A 24,216-nucleotide genomic window follows, 5' to 3' on the forward strand; every position below is an offset into this window, starting at 1 on the left:
CTTAATTGGTAGTAGGCTTTCGAGCCTATACAGCTTGGAGTAAGACAACACGCATGAAGAGGATGATGTGGACAAAATACTCATTTGCCTAATAATTCTGCACTCCCTGTAGATGTGCAAGGGAACCTTCACCGATATTACATCTATCACATAAGGAGGATACAGAATTATAGATCCGGTTAAGTTTAAGTTTAGAAAAATGTAATCTGTGAATGACTTTAAACTGGATTAATTTATATCTGGCATTTATTGAGCCTTTCTGAATATTGGACAAACAGTTTGACCATTGGTCCTCAGACAGAGGAACACCGAGGTCTTCAGCCCATGTACTCTTAATTCGATCAGAATCAACTGGGATTATAAAGCACTTGACAAACTGAGATATCAGATGTTTAAAGTCTGCTTTCCGAATTATATCAAAGTAAGTATGACTTAGTGGCTTCAGTGGAAAGTCTAAAAAGTTTCGTTGAACAAAATTCCTTATTTGAAGATAACGAAAAAAATGTGATTGAGGTAACTGAAACTTTTGTTGAAGTTGAAGGAAGGACACAAATTTGTCATCTATATATAAGTCCTCAATGCATTTCAATCCCCTGCCAACTTTCTTCTGATTGGCCAATTCTTGCAAAAAGCAGGTCAGAACCATAGCTGGACTGGCCATTGGCCCCCCTGGCAAATGCTGATTTTTCGTTTTTATGGGCCAATGATTTTTGATTTTTTTTGTAGTAACGGTATAAACAATGAAAGGTGGTGGATTGGCCAGATGCTGGCAGATGTGTAAAAATAACTCAATTGTTTGGTGGTGGCTATGGCAGAGCTTCAACAGAGTCCAGCAGGTGGATGAGGGAAAGGGGAGGCAGGAGGAGGAGAGATCCAAGGCGGCTGCCGGTGCGAGTGTCAGGTGAACTGAACTTCAGGTAAGAAGTTACGACCTGCAGTCTATCTGGGTCAGATATAAACCAACTTTAGGTGTAGTTTATTTTTGTTGTGCTGACTTTTTACAGTCAGTTACAATAACTCGTACTGCGTACTAGCTAGCATGACAGAGCTTACATAGAGCTGCTGGGTGGGTGCTATGATGTTACTGATAGTGAACTTTATTTCATTCATAAGGTTAGTTAGTAGAGTGGCCAACCATCCCTTAAAAAATGGAATCGTCCCGTATTCAGGGAAAATATTACAGGTTTCGTATTGAGCCGAAAAGGAGCACAGTTTGTCCCGGACTTCAGCTAGAATGGAAAAAGACACAAAGCTGGATTTATTCTGCGTCTTTACGCTGTCAGCTGCCTCTTCTTCTCTCATTCTCTCCCCCTCCCTCTCCTGTTTCTACTTCAATCATGAAACTGATCAATGATCAGCTGATCGGCTTTTCTCTCTTGTTTATTTATCGCCCACTTTGCGCCAGAAAGAGGAAACCAGCGGATGTCGCGGTAAACAACAGCAGCACGTTTAAGCTTGATCAGCTGTTGTTAGAATTTATTTGATATAAATTTCTAGTATCAGCTGATGTTTGCTGGAGCCACAGCTGTAAAAGCTGCTGGTCATGGTATCAGTTTGGATATGTGATGAGAGGGAAACATGAAGATGAAACCAGGAGATGTCCTTACTGAATTATCAGAGCTGAACAGGTGATGGAGAAACAGGTTTACCTTTTAGGTGGTTTGAATGAGTTTAAGGGAAGTTATGAACTGTTTCTGAGAAATAACACCAGGATCCTTTTCGGTGTAGCTGACAGCTGGTAACTGTGCAGGGGCGGGTCTAGCAAAGTTCTGCCAGGGGGCCATGTAGGGCATTAACAGGGAAAGGGGGGCACAAAGAAATACTTTTCTTTCTTATTCTCATTTAAAATGTCTCGCTTTTATTAAATAATTACCTGAATCTTACAACCAAAGTTTTTATCTGACATAAAATGTATAGAAGTCATACATATACCAACAAGACAGTGTACATGACTGTCACAACAGCGTCTGTTTTCATTCAAAGGCTTTATGGCTTTTCCTATAATTTTCCTGGTGGGCTGGTCTCTAGTCAAAATGCCCGAGCTGATTTTTTGTCCCAGCCTTGGTCAGAACAGCAAACCGTCTGTGCTCACAGCTGTAGCTGTATGTGTGCTTGACCTGACCATATTAGGGATCTGCTTTCTATGACATCATACGCATGTGTCTACATTTTTTTTCTTCTTAATCAAACCACACATTACTCTGTGCTCTATAGTTTGTATTTACCCAAACCTATTTTGGCTGCTCCCTTATTCACAAGGATTCACCACAGTGCACATTTGATTGAGCAGACTTTTACACTGGATGCTTTGTCCAGACACAAGGCATGTCTCCTAATTTACCTACTAGCAGTCAAATGCCATCCTTAGGAAGCACCAACCCGAGCTTGATTTACTGCCGTGTTTGGCTGTTACTTTCACTGAGGGCAGGCCGTACTAATTGCAGACTCATACAAACCCTCCCTGCAGCCGTGAACCCGTGTTTGGTCTTATTACTAGCTCATTAACTTCCCCTGAGTGCGTGCAGTACTGGTGGTCCAGGAGTTGCTTCCAAACCATTTGTCTTCTGCTTCTGTCCTGGGTGCTGCTGCTGGTAGCAGCTCTCCAAAAGCTGCAGCCAGCCTAATGAGAGCATTTATCCCATTAGGGACATCATATTTCAGCAATGCTGGATTTACAGCAGATGTTTGCATCTCCAGATCGTCGGGACTGATAATCTGCTCCTGTCAGTCCTTTTAGGGGACCAACGGCAGCACTTTGTACTCACAAAACTGCACAAGGAAAAAGAGCTGGTTGAGTACCTCTAATTAAAGCCTGTCACTCAAACGCTCACTCAGCATCACCTGGAAATAGTGCAGAGTGGGCGTTGGGTTACAGAGTGCACATTGAAGTACATAATATTTTTTTAACTACTAATGAAGACAGTTTTTATCTCTTATTTTGACAAATTTGGCAGAAGACTGCTGAAAAACATGCCTTAATCTTTATCAATATCTTAAGCATAGAATTTTAATCGCAAAACTATGCAACAACTCTACAGGGAATCTGACAACGTGTTAACAACAGGCCATTATTCACAGTATATGATTAGGAAGAGGTGTCTCATCACTTATACTTTAAAAATGTATTCATGCGGCATTTACACATAACAAAGCCCAGGGCGCCACAGGCAGCTGCCTGCACCTTAGAGATGATGCTAATGAAGGTTAGAACATATCAAAGACTCCCAAGACTCATCAGTGACATTTTTGAAGGCAGGAAAACATGGCCACATCTTTGTTGGAGGGCCTTGAGCTGAGCCAATTTTAACGTACCCCCCGTGTGGTCCCTTGTTGAAGAGCTGAGGCAAAGGCCATCGCTTCACACAGATGTTGTCTTTAAGAAAATTATTAACAAATTGTATTTCAAACCCCTTCAGGATTATTTATTAGAGTCATACTTCATACATAATGACACAAGAGCACAAAAAACAGGAACAGTTCAAGACATTTTTCTTACATTAAAGGACACCACGTGAAATTGTCTTCACTTGTCATGAACACGCAACGACCTCCAGGGTGAAAATTGAAGGCCATGTGAAAGTGCCAAAAACTACAGTTCCTCTAAAGCCACGTGGCACTTGTTCCAAAAGCAAATCAATCCCAAAGATGAATATAGCTGCTGTGATGCCTCAACATTAGCATCTGGCTATCACTTTTGTGGAGCCAGAAGTTACTGTACTTGGACAAAAGGAAGACGTTTTTAGCTAATGGTAGCAGGCTGTATTCACAAACACACAAGTAGCAGGCTAATAAAACCGAAGCACAAACTTTGATAGTTTGCACCACAGAGCAGGTTGTATTACCTGTCACATCTTTCTATTACAAAGGGCACAGACAGTAACACGCAAACACAACTCCAATTAATGAAAGTGAGACGGTAGCAGATGGCTTGTATCTGGACACCTCTAATTCAAGTATCCAAATGAATTGATTATATTAAATTTATATAACATTTTTCTACTAGGATGTGGTAATTCTGTAGAGTTGGGCATTTTAACATGGGCGTCAGTGTGGACTTTTGGAGCCAGCATCAAATGGCCATTAGAGGAACTGTAGTTTTCGGCATTTTCACTCCAGCTTAATCTTTAAACCCTGGATGTTGCCTCTTGGTAACTCGCCATAAACTTCAAATCTAAAATTTATAACTCTACATTATTAAAAATCATGCTTTCAGCCTGGTGCACAAAGTGTTTGGGTCTCTATGGATACTCTTTCCCTCTATGACAACTGAACAGGAGGTAAATGTTTCAGTAACTCACCAGCCATATGGGTAAGACGTGACACATGTAGCTATCGCCAAAAACTTCATTCATGTATGTAACTGAAAGAATCCTGCTGCTGGTTCCTTTTGGAGCAATATTATTATCTGGAAAATAATGTGGCTTGCTGTGAACTTTAGATACCAATGAGTAAAAATCACAGTGGCCATGCACATCTTTCATTTACAGTCTATGATCATGTTGAGTGTCTTCTTAGGCTCTGGAGGGAAAGCTCCAAACTTAACTGGCTAAACAACCTCAGATTTGATGTTTTCCCAATGGGTTTGGAGAAAATGGATATTTAGAGGCTAAGGTCGATCAAATCAAATACACTGTGGAATCATGGGAAACACGAGTCAGTTTTTCCAGGTTCAATTTGAACCATTATTTTCTTAATCTCTCTCTCACAAGTCCGTCAGCTTAGCTAAAGTGAAACATGAAACCACTGGAGCGCCCCTTCACAATGGACAGATTATTATGGCAGAGCATTCCCTTGCTGCTGCTCTCTAATGTGGATCATTCAATGAAATTACTGTCAGAATTAAACCTTCCATTTCTGGTTAATTGGCAAGTCTCCTTTCTGCTGCAGAAACAGTTTTAATAACTGCTTGGCTAAAAATCTGAAAGAAGGAAGGACCGACCCCCATCCCCATTCTCCCAAAAAGCATCTGAACCCTTCATAATGATTCTGAGTTTGGAAATTGAAAAACCAGTCAGCAGCCTATTCATTTAAAATTAATAATAAGCTGTCTCGTTAAGAACACAAAAGACAAAACTCACAGAAACTGAAAACCCTGAGAATTAGTGTCGTTGGAGTTTTCATGCTGTAGATTTTATTAAAGAGTTTATTCCTAATCTAATTAGGAACAAATTAAAAATGCTGAGTGTCCATTTAAATGTACTAGAGCCTCTTCAAGCCAGATATTCAGTGTCATTCATCACATGCCCTGCTTTGATTGAATCAGTCACCCATGTCTCTTTTACTATCTTAAACTTCCTCCTAAAGCAGCGCCTCAGAGTTCTCAAATCCAGAAGTCTTGTTGCCTCTGCAATAATAACATGTGAAACACCTTCCTCCAGCTCTTCCACCACTTTTCCTCCATGGTAACGAAACTCCAATGCCCTGGTGTCCAGGCAGGTGGCAGGTATGGCACTTTTAGGGTCTCCTATGTCAGCAAATCTGTCCATATATGCTGTGAACGGTCTGAACATGCTGGTTGGAAGGTCATCCCAGCCGTAGCGTCCCTCCACCTGCGTGACATTCACCTCGTTTGCTGCGTCTGCGCTGCTGATCCTGTTGAACACTTCCCGCAGCTGCTGCTCGTCTGTGTCAACAAAGTAGCTGTCACCATAGTTGTCGTACTCCTTGGCAAAGTGCTCCCTGGTGGAAAGCGACATGTGGATCATGTGGCGGGGTTGCCATGGAACCACCTCCTTCTGGTCCAGGCACTCCAGCAGCCAGGTGGCCCAAACTATGTCATGCTGGTTGGATGAAATCAGGTTCTTCACGCGCATGTTCTCCACACCGGCAACCACGCAGTAGGTGTCCCGTCCAGGGTTCTGAACTACAAAACCTCCACACCTAAAGTGGGAATTACATAAAAAATTATTAATTATTAGACACTCAGTCATAACCACCACCTGAAGTTTCTTCCTGTTAAAAAGGAGTTTTCCTTACCAGTTTTACCAATCGCTTGCTCACAAGGGGTCGTCGGGGTTCTCACTATTCTCTGTATTTTAGGGTCTTTGGCTTCCAAATGAACCCTTTCATGCATGAATTATGACAACCTCAATCAGGATTTTTTTCTTGAGTATTTTTATTCATCTTTAGGCATGAAAAAAAGAGTGACCCCTATGCGTGAAAGGGTTAAAGTGCCTTGAGGTGATTATTGTTGTGATATAGCGCTATATAAAGAGAACATTTGAGACTTTCCTCCAACAGCTGGATAGATTCCAACTCTTGGAATCCAGTGGATAATGAAAGTCCTTGTCCTGTTGTTGCCTCTCTAACCAAACTTAAAACACATGGAAAGCTAGTGCTACTATGCTATAGCTTACCATGGCTGTAGAGCAGAACAAATGATATTGTTTCCAGCTATAGTCCAAGATAGTTGAATTGGAGTCCTCTAACTGGTTGAGAACCTTTTGGAATTACAATTCATTTAAGAAAGCGAGGAAGTGCCTCCTGAATGCCAGTGCCACTTGCACCGCCACAGTTCTACTTATCCAGATGTTGTTTACTCAAACATAAACACAGAAAAAGTGATCATAATAACAAAAGTTGAAACAGATGTTCCCTGTTTCTTCACAGGGCTTGGCTAACACACCATTAAAGTCCCTACTGTTAGCTAAAGCAGTAAAGCTGTATCTCTGCCAGGGCTGTCACATGTTTACATTCATTAAAAGTTTATCCATTTACATTTTCTTACAATGTGTCTTCATCCTGTAGACACATTATAAAATGTATTTATTAACAACTCTATTAAAGTGAGAACTCAGCCACGATATCAGCGCTTTACTTTAAGATAGAATTGACTTAATCATAAAAATTTCATTAAAATACTAAATACGTAAGAAAAATGTTGTCTGCCCAAAATTTCTAATTCAGTCACATTTTTTTCTTTAACTAAAATACCAAACTAACATTTACTTTACTAGAAAGAAAAAAAACTTCTGTTACCTGGCCACACCCTTTTCCAGTTCAGACTTGGGATGATCTTCGGTGCCATTCAGGATGCAGAACTCCACGTCCTCAAACATATCTGTTTCCTTGGTCACCCCGGAAAGGTCCTGGGGCTTAAATTGGTCAATGACGCCGATCACTTTCTTGGGTTTGACTGGGAGCTTGCGCTTCTTCTTTTGCGGTTCATCGTTGTCAATGTGAAGGTGCCGAGAGGCAAGTTTCCCAGACGCCTTGCTGCGGAACTGATCCAGCTCTGCCAGTGTCATGCACTGGTACCATTCTTTGTCATCTCGAATCTTCTCAATCCTGGGGAAGCGCAGAGTACAGTTGGTTTTATACATGTCGCTTCCGACTATCTCAGCCGCTTTAACCTGGATGATAACGGAGTTGCAGGGTTCAATGTAGACTTCCGGTTTCTCTGTTCCACACAGGATGGATGCTGGTGGGTTGTTTTTCCGGTAGACCTTCCAGTGTTTGGTGAGCTTTAAACCAAGGTCATACAATTCTTTCATGGTGTAGCCGGAGCCAATGCGGCAAAGGGTATGGAAAACTGAAGGTTTCTCGCCAGGCTCTGGAGCTTCGGCCACAGCACATAAGAAATGGGACATCATGCCACCCCTTCTCCCTTTTCCCCAGTAGCCACCAACAATCAGCAGGTCAAGCTCATCCATCAAGCCATCCACATATTCTGGTTTTATCTTCAGCCAGCCTTCCCCTCGCTTGTCAGGTTTGTAGATGGATAAAGGATCCTTCACCATGATCCCCTCTTCTCTGCTGTCAATAGCATCGTTAAGAGCATTCACCACCTCCTGCATGGTTCTGGCTTCAGCCTTTGGCACTAGATGCAGCCTTCCCTTGGCTGGAGTGAAAACTGTCTGAAGAATCTCATGTCGCTTCTTGAGAGTTTCTTTGCCTAACTTCTGATCATTTATTAAAAGCACGTCAAACACACAGAAGCATGTCTGCAACTCTGAGTCATCCATCAGCCTCTTGATGTCAAATTTGCTCCCTTTCTGCATGAAGGTGTCTGCTGCCGGGTTGTATGCCATCATCTCACCATCAAGAATGCAGTTCACCACATTGCTTTTAAAAACATTGTGGATATAAGGCGTCAGTGATCCTTCCAACGGGGATCCTCCAAACTGCTGCGTGTACTCAAAAGCATTTCGGCTGAAGTACTTGTACACATCCCCATCTTTGTGCAGCTGAATGCGCTCTCCATCCAGCTTTGTCTCAATGTAAAAAGTGCTGTTTCCCATCTGTTTCTCCACGTTGCGGATGTTAGCCACAGCTGCCAGCATAGGTTTGAAAGCAGAAAAAAGTCCAATAGAGACTTCACTTAAGGACACGGCTGGATTGTGTAACTGCTGGCACACCTTGTTCAAGTCTGTGTTGACGTTGTAGAGCTCAGCAGCATCTGGGTGGAAAACCTGGAGAACGGTTTCTTTGCTGATCCCGAGCTTCATGTCCTTCAGAATCATTCTAATGAGCCACTTTTGCTCAAGAGCTGAGCTCTGGGTGATGAGGTGCAGCAGACTCTTTTTGACAAGATCTTTCTGCTTGGTGGCATTGCTGGTGGCTACTGAATCCAGGAAGTCGTTGACCTCTTTAATACTGAGATTTCCTTGGCTGGTGCATCGTTTCTTCAGCACAAAATACGCCATGCCAGCAAAGTCTCCAGCTTCTCCTTGGGACGTGGTCGGAGCACGGTAATTCAACAGCTTATTAGCCTCAGGGCCATTCTTTGGGAGGCCTAATACATCAATGTAGAGCTTAGCCAGCATGCTCTCTTTGATGCCATATGCCACTCGCTCTCGTTCAAAAGGCGGGACTATGAGGCGCATGGCAGGATAGAAAGAGTCTGTAGTTTTGGAGTTGTCTTTGTGGAGGGCAGAATGAAATTCCCGCCATTTCTCAATGAAGTACCCAAGGATCTTGGATTTCTCTGGACGGAGTTTGGACTTTTGAATTTTTTCTAATGTGGTACACAAGTGAAGGAAAGGAACCTGAGAAGCAACAGATAACTGACTGGAAGCATCAGTTTTGGAAGTGTTGTCCATGGTGAAATCTGTAAGACCAGTTAAAAGAAAGAAAAAGTCTGCTCAGTTTAGCCCTTCCTTGAATTCCTCTATTTACCAGCATTTAACAAATTAAATGAGTCATTTGAGAAATTAGTTATTCAACAACAACAACAAAAAGAAACAGATTCTTTTAATAATACAACTTTAAAAGAGGGAATTAAATCTGGTACCACATGTGAGGACTTAATGCTTTCCCCATTTTGTGTGAAGCTGAATATATATTTTTAGACATTCAGACAAAACAAGATGAAGCCAAGACTTGACATGCTCAGGAGCGCAACAATCCAGTATCTAGACTAGATGTTGACAAGTCCAACACACACACACACACACACACACAATGGTTTCAATTCCAGCAGGTCACCTTGACCATGCGTGCATGCCTAAATGCACTTGCTACCATGTGATAAAAAAATGATTGCACATCTTCTCATCACAGTGAGAAATAGTATGTTAATGTGATAGCGGTATTAACTGGTACTTGACATCAGCAAATATATAAAGCCAAGGTATAAGTTGGAATAAAGCATGACTATAAAAGCGCAATACATTGCTGAAATAAAAACACATTTGTAATAATAATGATAATAATATTACTGCTAATAATAATAATTTGTTCTCTCTCACTTTCAATAGAACAACTTGTTTTTAACAACTTGTTTTTTGTAGTTTTTTTTTTTAGCTCAACTACAAAATAAAACTTAATTCAGAAATAAGCAATCAACTTAAACCACTGCTAAATACTTGTGGGTAAAAAGAAATTTTAAAATGACTTAACTGCTACTGTAAGTTTACAGGTGCACAATCGCTGATTATTTGTCTGTGAAGGTTCTCAGTCATCCAGGTCATCGTAGTCAAAGGAGCTTGCAAAGAAAAGCGTCTGGACTTCTTTAAGTTACGTTTCACCTCTCATCCGAGAAGCTTCTTCAGTTCTAAGGTCAAATGGTGGAGAGTCCAAGATATAAACCTAGTGGGAGTATCCCCCCAAAAAGGAAAAAAAGAACCCCCGATGATCCTCTAATCGCCTGAGCCAAGGTGTGAAACTGGGTGTGGGTCCCAATCAGCCAGAGTTTCGGGTGTGTTCATTGTGAAACCTGGCCCCACCTTATCATGCGAATTCCTGAGGTCCGATGGCCCAGGATGTGAGTGGGCGTTAAGGCGTCTGGGAAGGGATCTCAAAACTGGATTATAGATGGCAGAGAGTTGGTGTCGTAAACCACCGCCTCTGTTCAAAGATGGTCGCTCACAGTGGACATAGATGGCTTCTTTCACTCCTCTTTCAAACCATCTGTCCTCTCTGTCCAAAATGTGAACATTGGCATCCTCAAAAGAGTGTCCTTTATCCTTAAGATGCAGATGGACTGCTGAGTCTTGTCCTGTGGAGGTGGCCAAACAGCCACTTCACAAGCGCATGGCACAACACAGAAGAGCCACCTCCACAGGACAAGACTCAGCTGTCCATCTGCATCTTAAGGATAAAGGACACTCTTTCAAGGATGCCAATGTTCACATTTTGGACACAGAGGACAGATGGTTTGTGGGGGGATACTCCCACTAGGTTTATATCTGGGACTCTCCACCATTTGACCTTAGAACTGAAGAAGCTTCTCGGATGAGAGGTGAAACGTCTTCAAGCAACTTAAAGAAGTCCAGACGCTTTTCTTTGCAAGCTCCTTTGACAATCGCTGATTATTGTTCCACACAGATCAAACATGCTCTGACATGTCTCACACTGACTATAAACTCGTTAAGCAGCAGACACTCCTACAGAACCGGAAAACTGTCTTTACCTACCTACCTTGTAAGTATTGAGTTAATAATAGCTATATATACTGAGAACTTGATGTCTGGTACAATAAAGAAAAGCCTTTTAAAGTGTTTGAAAAAAGAAGCAATTCCGCTTACGTTTCAAAATAAAAGTACTGTTGTCGTTTCACATTTGTGTTCGTCGGGGCATGTCTGCTCACAATGAGTTCAAGACCCTTAGTGACAAAAGCTAAAACAGATATGAGTCATTTTGTGTTTTAATTATCTGAGTGAAATATTCCGTTCACACAAAGCTAAACGTGAACTAAGCGCATCAAACACTCTGCTAAAGTAATGCCGGTTCCGTTTGAGAGAGTAATGACACATATTAGCAAAAATAGTGAAAAATAAAAGGTTAAAGATTTACCGTGTTTGCTTATATCCTCAAAAACGGCAGTAAAAGACTGATTTTTCTCACCACAAATACATGTTTACGCTTCCTCAAACTTTAGGTGGGGAGCTTCAAGGAAACCCTTCCCATAGAAACCGAAATGGAAACTTGGTTCCTAGAGACAATGTTTCCTTCCTTTGAAAGAATTATGAAAAATAATTACAAATTTTCTAAAAACCCACAGGTTTAGCATTCAAACAGGACAGGAAGCGCATCAAAGGTTTGTTCTCTTGGTAGTGCAAGCAACTGAGAGACGTGAATTATTTCTGAAAACGTGAAACGCCATGTCATTAATAAGACGTATTCATTCATCAAACCGGCTTTTGTCGAAAAGTGTCTCCGTCCTGTATTTAAAGTCACTGCTGTTCAGACACTGTATTCATGGGGTGAGTCATTGGGTGAAAAGCTGTGTTTGTGCATACGTGACGAACCTAACAACGCGTGAAAAACAGAGGTCAGAACAGAAGGGGTAGTCCTCCTGGCTTTTATTTGGATTGGTAATCATTTCTACTCTTTATCTTTGTTTTGATTCTTTATTGTGCTTTGTTATCTAATGTATGTATGTATTTATTTGTTTTATTATTATTATTATTATTATTATTATTATTATTATTATTATTATTATTATTTGACCTGGTTTGTAGTTTTTTTTCACCGATAACTCTTCCTCAGTTCAGTTTTATTTTTTTATATTGGGCTCAGCGGTGATTTGTTTCTTGTTTGTGATTGCAGATTAACGTCTGCTTTAAAAACACAAGCAAAAAATATGGTTTTTGTCCTTTCTTTTAATGCTCAACAAATTTGGTTAAAGAGACAAAGGATATAGTATCAGATGATGTTGTATTGTAAAAATAAAATAAAATAAAATAAAGCCAAAATCATTTTTCTACATTTGAACAGCAGGTTTTGGTTAAATCCAGTGAATGCACCATATATACCACACAGGATAACCCTTCCTCCATTGCAATTAAAGATTAAAATAAATTAAAGGATCTTTGTGTGACTCATTTGATCAAGAGGTTGGTTTAAACCTTAAACACATGTTTCAGTATTAGGAATGCTTTTTTCATAACTACAGGGCTGCTTATAACATTTGTTGCTATCTTAGTTAATGTGATTATCAAACTGTGGACATGTTCTTATTTTTATTTGACATAAACATCTTCTCCTTTAAATTTCCCTCGATATCATTTTCTTTTTCCTGTATTCACCAGCAGAGGGCAGAAATGAAACAGTGCTGATGGAGGTACAGGTGGAGGTTGTTTACTACTCTGATCTTGGGGCAGCTGAGTCCGAAGCAAAAGTAAAAGGTAATTATGCATTCATACTTACTGGTAACCATGAGGCCATTCTCCTCACTATAGAGTTTGTGTAATCACTGACCAGAGTCCACCGGAAGGAGGAATGTTTATGTTTTCTGATAATTTAATAGATTGTAACTACGTGCAGTGTTCTCAAGTTTCAGTTTACAGTATTTGGGATTTACCAGTGTTTACTCAGAGAGTGCAGTACTTTCCAGAGTCCCAGCTATATAAATAGAAAATAAATAAAAGCCCCTGGAAGCTTTCCAAGATAAATGGTGTTATTGTCTTTTTCCACTGTGCGGAATCTGTATGGTCTTATCTTTACCTGGCATGTCAGGTGTCACGTGCAGCACATGTAAGTGGGAGAAGTGTGATTCATTGTACTTTGATGGTTGTAGTGCAAACAATATCAGAACAAGGAAGCACTTTTAGCCCTACTGCAAAACTTTGCCAGGTATTAACAACAAAAAGTTGTTGATCAGTAATCTGCCGTGTTGAGGCCGTGTTCTGCAGAATTCTGCAAAAACTGAAAGCCTTGCCTCCTCTTTATTCTAAGCACCTCCTAAGACAGAATGTAGGGGTTAAATTATGACTGGGCTGGCTCTAAGAACACCGGGAGAACCATGTAGGTGCAGCATGCATGTGGAAACGACTCACAGAACAATTTGAGCTGTAAACTTAGTAAACTAAGATTAGTTTTCTTTGTGTACACGCTGTGATCAGGTGACCTGCACTTCTGCTGCTGCTCTGAGATTTACTGCTCTTTGTGGATTTTCCCAACAGCATTCTGCAGTAAATAAGAAGATATAACATTAGCCAGAATGGCTGCTTCACAACCCCTATCCAGTGTAAAGCAAGAAAAGATGATACTAAAGAGCTTCATGATCTTAAATTCAACCTAACCCATAACCAGTCCCCGAATACCACAATTTGCCCTGCACCAGGTAGTTGCCCTCCAGCACTGTGAACTTTATTACAATACTCCAAACCCAGATTTATTTATTATGATTCATTTAGCTGTAAATGACATTTCACAGTATAATATAACAAGAAGCACTCTGAGAATACAAACCTCCACCTCCAATTGTATTTTCTATATATTCATTTTGTTTTCCTTGTTGTTGTTGTTGTTGTTTTTACTTCAAAGGATTTTTACAGCTGTAAAAATGAGGTCATTGATCAAATGTGATGTGATATTTAAAATCTTTATGTGGTAGTTTCTATATGTCAACTATACACACCAAACTTGTAAGACCTTTTGTCAATTTTCAACTAAGAAATCATTAAATTGACCTTGAGGACCTTGATGGATGCAAGGGAAGTTTTAATGAATTGTCATAACCTCCCTGGTTATCATACACAGATTCACTGTCCGATTAAAAAGCCTAAACTTGAGTGCTCTGATTTTCCTGCCTTTCTCACATCTTTCTCCATCTGTAAATTCTGTCACACGTAAACATCTTGTTTCATTTACCCATTGTCCCCGGGACATACAAAAATATAGTCAGTCAGATTAGAAATCAACTCTCTGAAAAGTTGCATTTGACATGATATTAGCGACCACTCATAATTAATAAAGAGCATCAGCTAGATGATGAAATTGTGCCACTGCAGCTGTATTGACATCTGCTCACGTGAACACAAGAGAGAAACAAGAAGGTATATGTGAGTCTGTATTTCCATGGCACCAGTCTGAAGGGATGCTGGGATCCAGCACATAAAAAATGACCAGATGTTATGATTATTAAACAGCCTGCTAGATTTAATTACTCATAAATGAAAGGTACAGCCCTGTTCTGGATCATTCCAGCCCACCGTAACCCCTGTATATACGAGATTCGTGTATTCCCTTCTCTGTTCTTTGTATGTCACAGACCTGATCATGATTTTGAAAAATGAACTAACATAAAACCCAGTGAAGGTGCAGGAATCAGCGTCCCCTCTTAACCACTTGAACTACAATGTGCTGAAACCATTAAAGATTACTATCAAAGATTTTCCATCCAGTATGTTGCATACTCCAGCTTCAGTGCATATAATATGATTTACAAATTCAACATTTGACAGTTCTGCCACGTCCATGTGTGAGGGATGCAAAGGGACAGCTCGACTGCTTTTTAGCCATCGGCTTTGTTTCCATTACAAACTTGTTTTGACACTTCATTAGCTGGTAGCTGGTGTGTTTCCAAGTACACGCCTGTTTCTTTTAAAGTAACGCGAAATCGTTCCAGTGGCATCTGGCTTCAAATCAAAACTATTTGAGGCATGTGCTGATGTGGAATCCAAAAAAACACAGGTCACATTCCACGCCCGTCCAGGCAGGGCACATTCTTTGAAAATAAACACAGATGCTCATTTCTCCGAAACCTGGGATCTGAGTCTGTTGGGCGTCCCTATTGGATGGAGCGGCTGAAGGCTTTTTGTGCAGTTTGATCTGTTATTAGAATGGCAGCTCTCCTCCAGCTTCAGAGGTGCTGTTCAGTCAATGACTCTAACTTCTGATCTGTGTGTGTGTGTGTGTGTGTGTGTGTGTGTGTGTGTGTGTGTGTGTGTGTGTGTGTGTGTGTGTGTGTCTCCCAAGCTTTACTTTAACGAGCACAAATCAGCACAAAGAAAAATGACAAGTACTGATAATGTATAGGTGAGATTCTGTCATACTATGAATCTTAATAGAGAAAACGTATTCATAGACGTGAGACATATGCTCCATTAACACTTAAACAGTGACATTGAAGCTGTTTACAGCTGTTATAAACAGTGTTGGGTAAGTTACTTTAAAATAGTAACTTAGTTACATTACTAGTTACTTCTCTCAAAAGTAACTCAGTTACTTCAAGTTACTCGTTACTTTCAAAGTAACTAGTTACTAGGGAAAGTAACTTTGGTTTTACTCAGAATTCTCTTGTTAATGTGTTGCTTCCATAACTTTGCCAGTCTTCTAGCTTGCTTACTTGCCACAAGTGCACTGTGCCACCTCAAGCTTAAACGTGCTGCTGTTGTTTAGCGCAACATCCGCTGGTTTCCTCTTTCTTCGCAAAGTGAGCGATAAACAAACAAGAGAGCCGATCAGCTGATCATTGATCAGTTTTCATGATTGAAGTAGAAACGGGAGAGGGAGGGGGAGAGGATGAGAGAAGAAGAGGCAGCTGTGCAGCAAAGACAGAATAACTCCAGCTTTGTGCCTTTTTCATTGTAGCTGAATTACGGGACAAACTGTTCCTTTTCACCTCAATAAGAAACGCGTAATATTTTCTCTGAATACCAGACGGGACTGTTGGCAACTCTAATAACTTATGAACAAAATAAAGTTCAACATCATTAACTTCATAGCACCACCCAGCTGTATAGAAACTCCGTCATGCTAGCTAGCACGCAGTACGTAAAAAGTCAGAATAACGAAAATAAACTCCACCTAAACTCGGTTCATATCTGACCCAGAGAGACTGCAGGTCATAGCTTCTTACCTGAAGTTCAGTTCACACTTGGACCGGCGGCCGCCTCGGGTCTTTTTTCCTTCTGCGTCCCCTTTCCTTCATCCACCTGCTGGCCTCCACCACTTGCTAATGTTACTGAATCTGTGGAAGCTCCGCGATGCCACCACACGAAGTAACGAGTAACGACCCTATCTAAATCCCAGTAACGAGTAACGCGTTCCTGATTTTGGCATAATAACTAGTTACCGTGCTCGTTACCACAATAATAACGTAGTTACTGTAATGCGTTACTTAATAACGTGTTAGTCCCAACACTGGTTATAAAGTATTTCTTAGATTAGCTTAAATAAATTGCCATGAAGCAAAAGGTCACCAACGATAAAAGCATTCAGGAATATCACAAGTGAGCTGTCACTGTGATCATTACCAGAGATGACAGCAGCATTTTTTTTTACAAAGACAGTATATCTGATCTATTGGGAAAGATGAATTCAATTCTGCTTTATTTATATAGTGCCAAATGACAACAACAGTCGCCTATATTGTAAATATCTGTTTTATATGTAAAGACTCTGCAATGATTCAGAGAAAATCCCAACAATCCCCTACGACTATCCTCTGCAAGCAAGCGCGCTTGGTGACAGTGGGAAGGAAAAACTCCCTTTTAACAGGAAGGAACCTCCAGCAGAGCCAGGCTCAGGGAGGGGCAACCTTCTTCTGAGACCAACTGGTGGTGAGGGGAGGGAGACAGGACAAAAACAAACTGTGGACATCAGAGGTGTCTCACTTTTTACATGAACTCTCTGGCGATAACATTATGTTTAACTTTTTTAAAGATCAGTAGACGTCCTGTTCAAGAAGGTTCGGCAAGTTTATCTATTATAAGCTATACATGATACATTTAAAAAGACCATGAAAACATTAAAATACAAATTGGGCCACAAACCACTTTAAGGAAAAATGCCAAACAAAACATTTCAAGCACAGTCCAAATCTTGCATGTTATGAAACACTCAAATGAGTGCAGAGAAAATGCAGCTTAATCTGTTATTTGTCTGGTGTTTCCTCTAATTTAAGCACTGACATCAGCTCAGTAGGAGTGGACCACCTGTCTAGCAGGAGGACTTAATTTTGACCTGATAAATAAAACAGACCCCGGCTCCACTTTCACTTCCTCAGCAACCCAAATTTGGTTTTGGTCATTGCTTCCTGTTGCCAGCAGGGGGCGAAGTGTGTCCACTCTCGAAAAGGCAGGCAGCTGTGAGCCAGAGTTGTTTACCTCTCTGCTGATGCTGCAGCAGCAATGGAGGACTGTGGCGTGTGTGTGTGTGTGTGTGTGTGTGTGTGTGTGTGTGTGTGTGTGTGTGTGTGTGTAGAGGGGGTCCTCTTGGAGTTATTATTTGCTCCAGGAGTGAAACCTCTGTGTTTTCAATCCGTACTCAATGCCGGCAGTTGAGGGAAAAGTGTGTGTGTGTGTGTTTACTGTATGTCTGCATACAGTATGTGCATGCACCTGCGCTTATGTGCGTAGGGATGATGTATCGTGCAGGCTGCAGCATGAGACCCCCGCCGACCCTCCCGCAGCACACACACTCTGCAGTAAAGCGCCCGTCATGCTGACATGAAGCAGGCAAGGGGGTTATATAAGCCCTGCTGGATGTGCTGCTGCACTGCAACGAGAGGCGACCTACAAGACAGTAAACAACTGACGTCACTGCTTCCGTGGCATGCGTCAGCTCGCACTGAAGAGAGAGAGAGGGGGTGGGAAAAACGAGGAGGGGGGCTTGTGTTTATAGCGTGCTGGTGGGACTCGGTATCCTGGCATGGAGGCACAAGAGGAGGAGAGGGGGGGGGTGGCTGCAGAGAAATCACGCTGTTTGTGATTAAATGGTGCTTCCACTTTCACATTGAGCTGTTGGAGGAGTGTGGCTTCAGAGACAGTGGTAAACACTTCCTGGCCCATGCAAGGGGGAGGCAGGGGGCTGACACACTGAGAAATGGGTTTGCCAAAAAGCTTCACCCACTTTTTTTACACTCTGCTCAGGTATGAAGGGGTGGAGGGGATCCAGGTAAAGGATGGAGACAGAAATGGCAAGAAACAGAGAGGCAGTTTTAAAAGAGCTGCTAATTTTACATGTGACAATCTGCTAACTAGTCAAGAGGAGTGCTGCTCAGCCGTGAAAGCAGTTGTATAACATTTTCTGTCAGCCCGGAGGGAGCTTTTTATGGGCTGGGAAACTAACCCTAATGATGTCAGAGTGAAGTCATTAGAGTTTAGAGTAAATGCTGTGCTTAAATTCCAATATCCCTGTTGGTAACACTCACTCTGTGTACACCATGTACTTGTTTGTGTAGTATGAAAATCCAGTACAAGCTGTTCAATTCAAGGAAGCGATGTGTTTGCAGCATTTGGAATCGATTCTCCTGCTAGCTGTGGCTTTTCTTTAAACTAACATTTAAATCTCTGAACTCGGAGCACACGATGCAAAAATCTTCCACACTCAAGCACGGTGGAACGCAACACCTGAAATCCATCTTAGAAGACCATAAATTCAAGCGTGGCCGCTTAACCTGTCAGATCAGCACATCTAAATGCCAGCTGACATCAGCTGATATGCTTGTGTGCATCTGTTTGGCAAATATGTTGGCTGATTTAACCTGTCCCTGCTCTAATTTCATTCTACTGTTGTCTGTACAATAAAGCACCTGTTGTGAACTGGACTCTCTGAGTCCACATATTGAAACTTATAAGATACAAAAGGAGTCAAAAGAACCTCACGACTAAACTGCTGTTAAATCCTGATTCTTTGCTTAGAGCTTGAGCTTAAAATCCCTTACCTCTGGCATGGAAGCCTTCTATATATTCAATTAGCAAATATCATACAGGCCATGCTATTTAAGCTGCTTTGACCTACATCTGCAAGCCACTTTGGAACCAATTTCAACCCCAGCATCTTTGTGCTGTATCTGACTTAGACTAGTATTTATATTGCCTATGGATATAACAGTCTCCTTTTTGGCTGTAGTGGTCCTGACCGAACATATTAAACAGAAATGCTTGTTATAGATCGGAAGAGTATTCTCGTCCTGATGGTTCCTTCCCTTCTTCCACTAGATGCCAACCCCTGAGGGTAACAAGTGTACAAGTATAAGTTCCACACACTTTTTGGTAGTTTTCAGCATACTATCCTGGTACTGATAGTGTACTAAACACAGCCAGTGTAAAAGCAGTCAAAATACCCAATATAACATAAACTAGGCTTATTTTGAATTGCGAATCAGGCAAAGCTACTATAGTAGAGTCCAGGAAATGAGCATAATAGGTGTCTTTTAAACCTACATTGTCAAACCTTACTGTTGATCCATCTCGAGTGCTCAGGGGAAACATTCCACAAACATTCTCCTGTAATTAATTACATTTAAGCATGTGACTTCATTACAGCTTAACCACAACGCCTTTACCTGACTGCTCTTTTTTTTTCTATTACAGCCACAGTAATGTGGTTGCACAAGCTCAGTTTCAAAGATAAAAGTGAAAATAAGATAAAGTGGGTAGGTTTCCAAAGGCTGATAGATTGTTACTCTTTAGTTTTACCTCAAAATTCTTACGAATTTCTGTGCTGTTATATTTTATATACGGCAGGAATAGATATCCAAAAGTCACGTTCTAGTCCATTATCTGTGCTTACTTCATGTTTTTGGTGCTGCTGCATCACCTGAAATTCCTCAAATTCACTGTTGTTTACACTGTTGTTTGCACCGTTAAATGAAGCATGTTCTTGAAACCCCCGCGTCTAGTGCACCCGCTGTAAGCAGCAGCCCAAGGGCTCGGTCTGATATACATCACAGGGCTTACAAGCGTACGTGTTTTTCCGTACAGTATGTACCAACACGTACAAGTGCCTAATTTGTGTTCCCAGCAGTGGCTGTCTATACAGAGGGAGCAAAAAATAATCCACGCTTGCCAAAGCCACGTTTGATGTTGTGCCGCCGCCTCGAGACACAAATGAACTCCTCACCACATAATCTTACATAAATGTCAGGAGAGATGAGGACAGTGCGATCCTGTTTGTCAAAATTGCAGAGCACAGAATTTTGCGCGAGGCCTTTTTTCTCTCTCTTTTTTTTCAGCTGGCAAGGCGAGCCAGACAGAACCAAGAGATATTAGGATACATTAGACATCACTGTGATTCTGGAACTCTTTGATATCTGTCTGTCTTCCCTGTTTACTCTCCTTCATAACATGCTGTGTCATAACAGCACCTCCCCTCTCCCTCTCTCAGTTGTTATGAAATGCCATTCCTGTGAAATCCCTGACTGGACAGCAGGCTAACCTGTAACCTGTGATTATGTCATGTAGCATAATAGCATAGGGTTCAAGGGGTCAACACAGCAGCACAAACCAAGAGACAACAGCTAGTTCAGCCATAAAACAAAGCAGATGCACCTCTGGTAGCCAGGGTTAGATTATTAGAATGTGAGACTGTGAGACTTGTTTTTAGGAGCTAATTAAGTCATAGAAGTCATTCAAAAACACTCGTCAGGTCCACTATCAGCACAGTAGACTTGTGTGAGTACATTAAAGGGAGGTGACGGGTTAATACCAAACTCTCACTGATGCCTTTTATGCCTTAAACTTAAGCCCATTCAGACTAGTGCTTTCTCATTGTGCTGCTGCTTTTGGTGCCGCCAAATACATTATCCAAATTTATTAATAAAATTCCAGATTTCACACGTCAGGATCTAAATTAGATAGCTGCTCTCCTCTGTCTGTTCTACCGGAAATTTGCAGTCTCTAGTGTTTATAAACAAAATGAGAAAAACATAACCGCACGCCCACGCCAAAGCTGATATTGACTCATCAGTGCTTCGAGGTACGATCGCATTCAGAGCAACAGTGTCAGGAAAGACGAGGACAGGGAGATTCTGTTTTGCTAACTTTCAAAATATTATGTTAAGTTTTTGTTTTCCAGCTAGTGGTGTGGAACTATGGAACTAGTCTTCAAGCGAGAAGTGGTGTGTCTATAGTACAGTGGCCCTGAAAGGTCAAACGCATTGCAACTTGAAAAAAATACCAACAAATCCCACCCCCAAAAGAAAATGCTGCAAAAGCACACAAAACACATCAACTTTGAATGAATGGAAATAAAAAATTTTCATGAAAACAAAAGTACAAACTTCCTGTAAAGTTTATTCCACAGAGCAAACCATATTATGGTTCTCAGAGGTTGTCATAAAGGGGAAACTAATTATAAAAGCCCAAACCATTTTTTTGTATATCAGTCTAGTTTCAGAGACTTCCGTAGAACTGAGTATTGAAGGTGCTCAAAGATGTGTTTTTAACTGCCGACTCTGGAAAAAGTACTGTTTTAAACCTTTTAGGCTTCTTTTAGATTCAAGTGAGCTTTTGTTAGCTCACTTGACTCTAACAAGGTATCACATTCAAGTGAATGTGATACCTGTGAAAGGTATCACATTCAAGTGATACCTTTCAGCCCAAAAGCATCACTTGAATGTGCCTCAGGGCTCGATTCTGGGGCCTATTATGTTTGTGTATGTTATGTTTGTATCCTATTTGTTTTCAGCCTGGGCCCTCACTGTTTACAACCTTGCATTTATTTTTTTACTATTTCAGTAAATGACCATGAAGGAAGTCTTTGTCAATAGTAAAAGTTGTAAAACTAACAAAAACACAGTTAAAACTCCAAAAATGTATGCACTTCACCACATTTCTTTCATGAGGGGACTCAACTCAGCTGGCTGCCAGCTGGTTGTATTCTGGTTATTTTCCTATAGAACATGAACGTTGCTTAGCAGAAATCTGATAGTTAAGTGTTTCTGTCTATGTAGAGAGGAACAAATGTTTGATTTTCAGTGATTTATCATAGTTAATTGCTGCATTATCAGTAACAGATTGCATGTACTTTTCAGCATGACCCCATTCAACTGCAGACAGACTATTTCTTATGGTAATATTTATGGCAGGTTAATAATCTCATTTTGCAGCAAAATGAATAACTACAGTGAGATAACTTTATCTTATTGTATAAAACAGATACTGACAAAGTTGAACTTTGAGGACATATTCGAAATGTTATAGATTGTGATATATCTTCCTGCAAAACCAAGAATATCAGAAGAATGTAAAAATCACCATGATATTGTATTGCGAGTGAAGTGTTGTGACAATGTTGTATGATGGGGTGTCTGGTGGGTCCCACCTCTAGTATTTGCATTGTTATTCTGTCCATTTCTAATGTAAAAGCAACACTGTACGGCGTTCCCTGTATTCTCGACCAAGCCTCTCTGTAACATACATTTGCACTGTTGTCATTTATAATGCCAGGCTTCTCCTCCCATAAGGTGATGTTGTTGATCTCACTGACGCTGCTGTAATTGTTATCTGCTGCAGTCTTACTATCTGAATGTTTTCTATGAACTCAGTGACTTAAAGAGCTTTGTCGTCAGGAAGAGCTGCTCCCATCCTGACCTTCAGCCTAAACATGACGCGCTAACCTTCACTCGCTGATAATACGCACAGTATCAGCCACCACAAAGAAGTCAAGACATTACCCTTTAATACATCTTATGTAACCTTATACTATCACTGGTCCTTCTCTAAAGTACGAAGCTCTGCACAAACAAGTCCTTACGTAACATTCAAATTAATGACATTTCTGAGGGACAAGGCATCTTGTTTGGTGAGGGGGAAAAGCTCTGATGCGAACGCAGGGGGTTGTTCCAAGACAGTAGGCTGTACACTTTGAACTTACTAACATACTGTTGGCTACTTCACTGCTGTGTTGTTTACTTTTATAACAATTTATTGTGTTTAAACTACAGTTCCATCATAAAAACATGAACTTAGATATTTACGCTCCTGTGAAATCTTACGATCAGCTCAGGATTAATTTATATAATAATTATATATAAATTGCATATACGTCGCTCTGTGTTATTGACATGTTTTTGTTTTCCTCAGGCCGGCACTCTGGCCCTGCGTGTGTGATACCAGTCTGGGACACTTGGCAGTGGCTGTAATCCAATGAGCAATTGGAGCGACTACAATCTGGTCATTTGTAAACAAACATTTGCTCGCAGCCTGTCTGGGTGGCCCAGAGCAGCACTGTCTCAATGTTTACACTCATTTGTATTTTGAAAATGCCAGACTATGCATGTCCAGGTCTGTGATACTGTTAAAGTCAAGCAATATTATAGAGTTAAAGACTTTAATCATATTAACATGTGAGCAAACCCTCAAACAGCCCATTAAGAGCAAGTCAGATTCACAGATCCTATGCGACATTACCTGCTAAATGATTTTTAGTTTGTGTTTAATGAAGTGATTTCTATCAATTACTAATGCTTTGTAGACTTATCTATAAAAACCCATTGTTGTTTCTCCTCCATATTAATTGAAACTTACTTAACTTCTTACCTTAACAGCATCTGCCTAAGCATGCTGTTAATGTAGCACACAGTAAGTCCACTTCCTGAAATGATTTCTCATTCCTTTTTTCCACTGAAGCTGATAAACAACAACCCATTAGGATATTTTTGACTGTACAAAGATTGATTTGATTCAAAAATGTAAAGGAAAATGGGGAAAAAACGCAAAGACTGTATATATATATATATTTATTTATTACAATGAGGGAAATACTCCAACAATGCAGCAAATCCCAGATTTGGAGGTGAACAGGGTCCAGCATTCTTGAGTTAAATCATTTTTCTTTCTCCTAATGTATAGTTCTGAAAATATTTTCATAGTTTGTGTTGCATGTGTTGTAAAAAAACAACCCAGTTATCGATCACAGCACAGTGCGTAAATTCTGACTTCCTGATTCACTAAGCAAACTGCTGTTCACGGGTTTGGACATTTCCATGGTAACAGTGACCTCCACCAGTCAGTGACATCGCTGTTTCAACTCTGCTGTAGCTCTTTTTCATGACAAAGTGAATCGAACGCTCTTTTGTTAAAACAAGGTTGCTATCATGCAGACTTGTGTTTCTACGGGAGCACAGATCATCATTTCACAATGTCACACCTCCCACTAAATCTGCTTTGGATGGCTACAAGATTATGGCTTATACTCAAAATTCCTTATGGAGAGCCAGAAGTTTCCATAATTAGGTAAGAGGGGGGAGTGCTTTCCGTTCCATTTCTGCATTTGTTTCCTTAATGGTGTTTTATTTTAAATATTTCAGGCATTTAAGTA

At 40.8% G+C, this 24,216-nt stretch overlaps 1 protein-coding gene across 3 annotated transcripts; it reads right to left on the minus strand.

Moving 5' to 3' along the window:
- Nucleotides 1-3,395: 3,395 nt before the first annotated feature.
- On the minus strand, nucleotides 3,396-11,346 carry lig4 (ligase IV, DNA, ATP-dependent). Of its 3 annotated transcripts, none has more exons than XM_005753463.1 (3): nucleotides 11,287-11,346; nucleotides 6,979-9,049; nucleotides 3,396-5,880 (listed from the first exon to the last, which is right to left on the minus strand). In XM_005753463.1, exons 2-3 carry the CDS (start codon nucleotides 9,039-9,041, stop codon nucleotides 5,211-5,213), a joined length of 2,733 nt encoding a protein of 910 aa, XP_005753520.1. In that variant the 5' UTR covers nucleotides 9,042-9,049; nucleotides 11,287-11,346; the 3' UTR covers nucleotides 3,396-5,210. The 3 variants fall into 3 exon arrangements, with proteins under 3 accessions (XP_005753520.1, XP_005753519.1, XP_005753521.1); XM_005753462.2 differs by having other exon boundaries at nucleotides 11,236-11,339; XM_005753464.1 differs by lacking the exon at nucleotides 11,287-11,346 and adding an exon at nucleotides 10,861-10,923.
- Between the last annotated feature and the right edge of the window lie 12,870 nt (nucleotides 11,347-24,216).

The sequence above is a fragment of the Pundamilia nyererei genome, unplaced genomic scaffold (assembly GCF_000239375.1).
Source record: "Pundamilia nyererei isolate P.nyererei 1_Seehausen unplaced genomic scaffold, PunNye1.0 scaffold00430, whole genome shotgun sequence".
Lineage (NCBI taxonomy): Eukaryota > Metazoa > Chordata > Actinopteri > Cichliformes > Cichlidae > Pundamilia > Pundamilia nyererei.

What these genes read in the sequence shown, in the direction of transcription:
- lig4 (XM_005753463.1), bottom strand. Translation starts at nt 9,041, where the DNA reads ATGGACAACACTTCCAAAACTGATGCTTCCAGTCAGTTATCTGTTGCT. An exon ending in CTGGAAAAGGGTGTGGCCAG is followed by an intron (nt 5,881 to 6,978) that starts GTAACAGAAGTT and finishes TTCCCACTTTAG; the next exon opens with GTGTGGAGGTTTTGTAGTTC.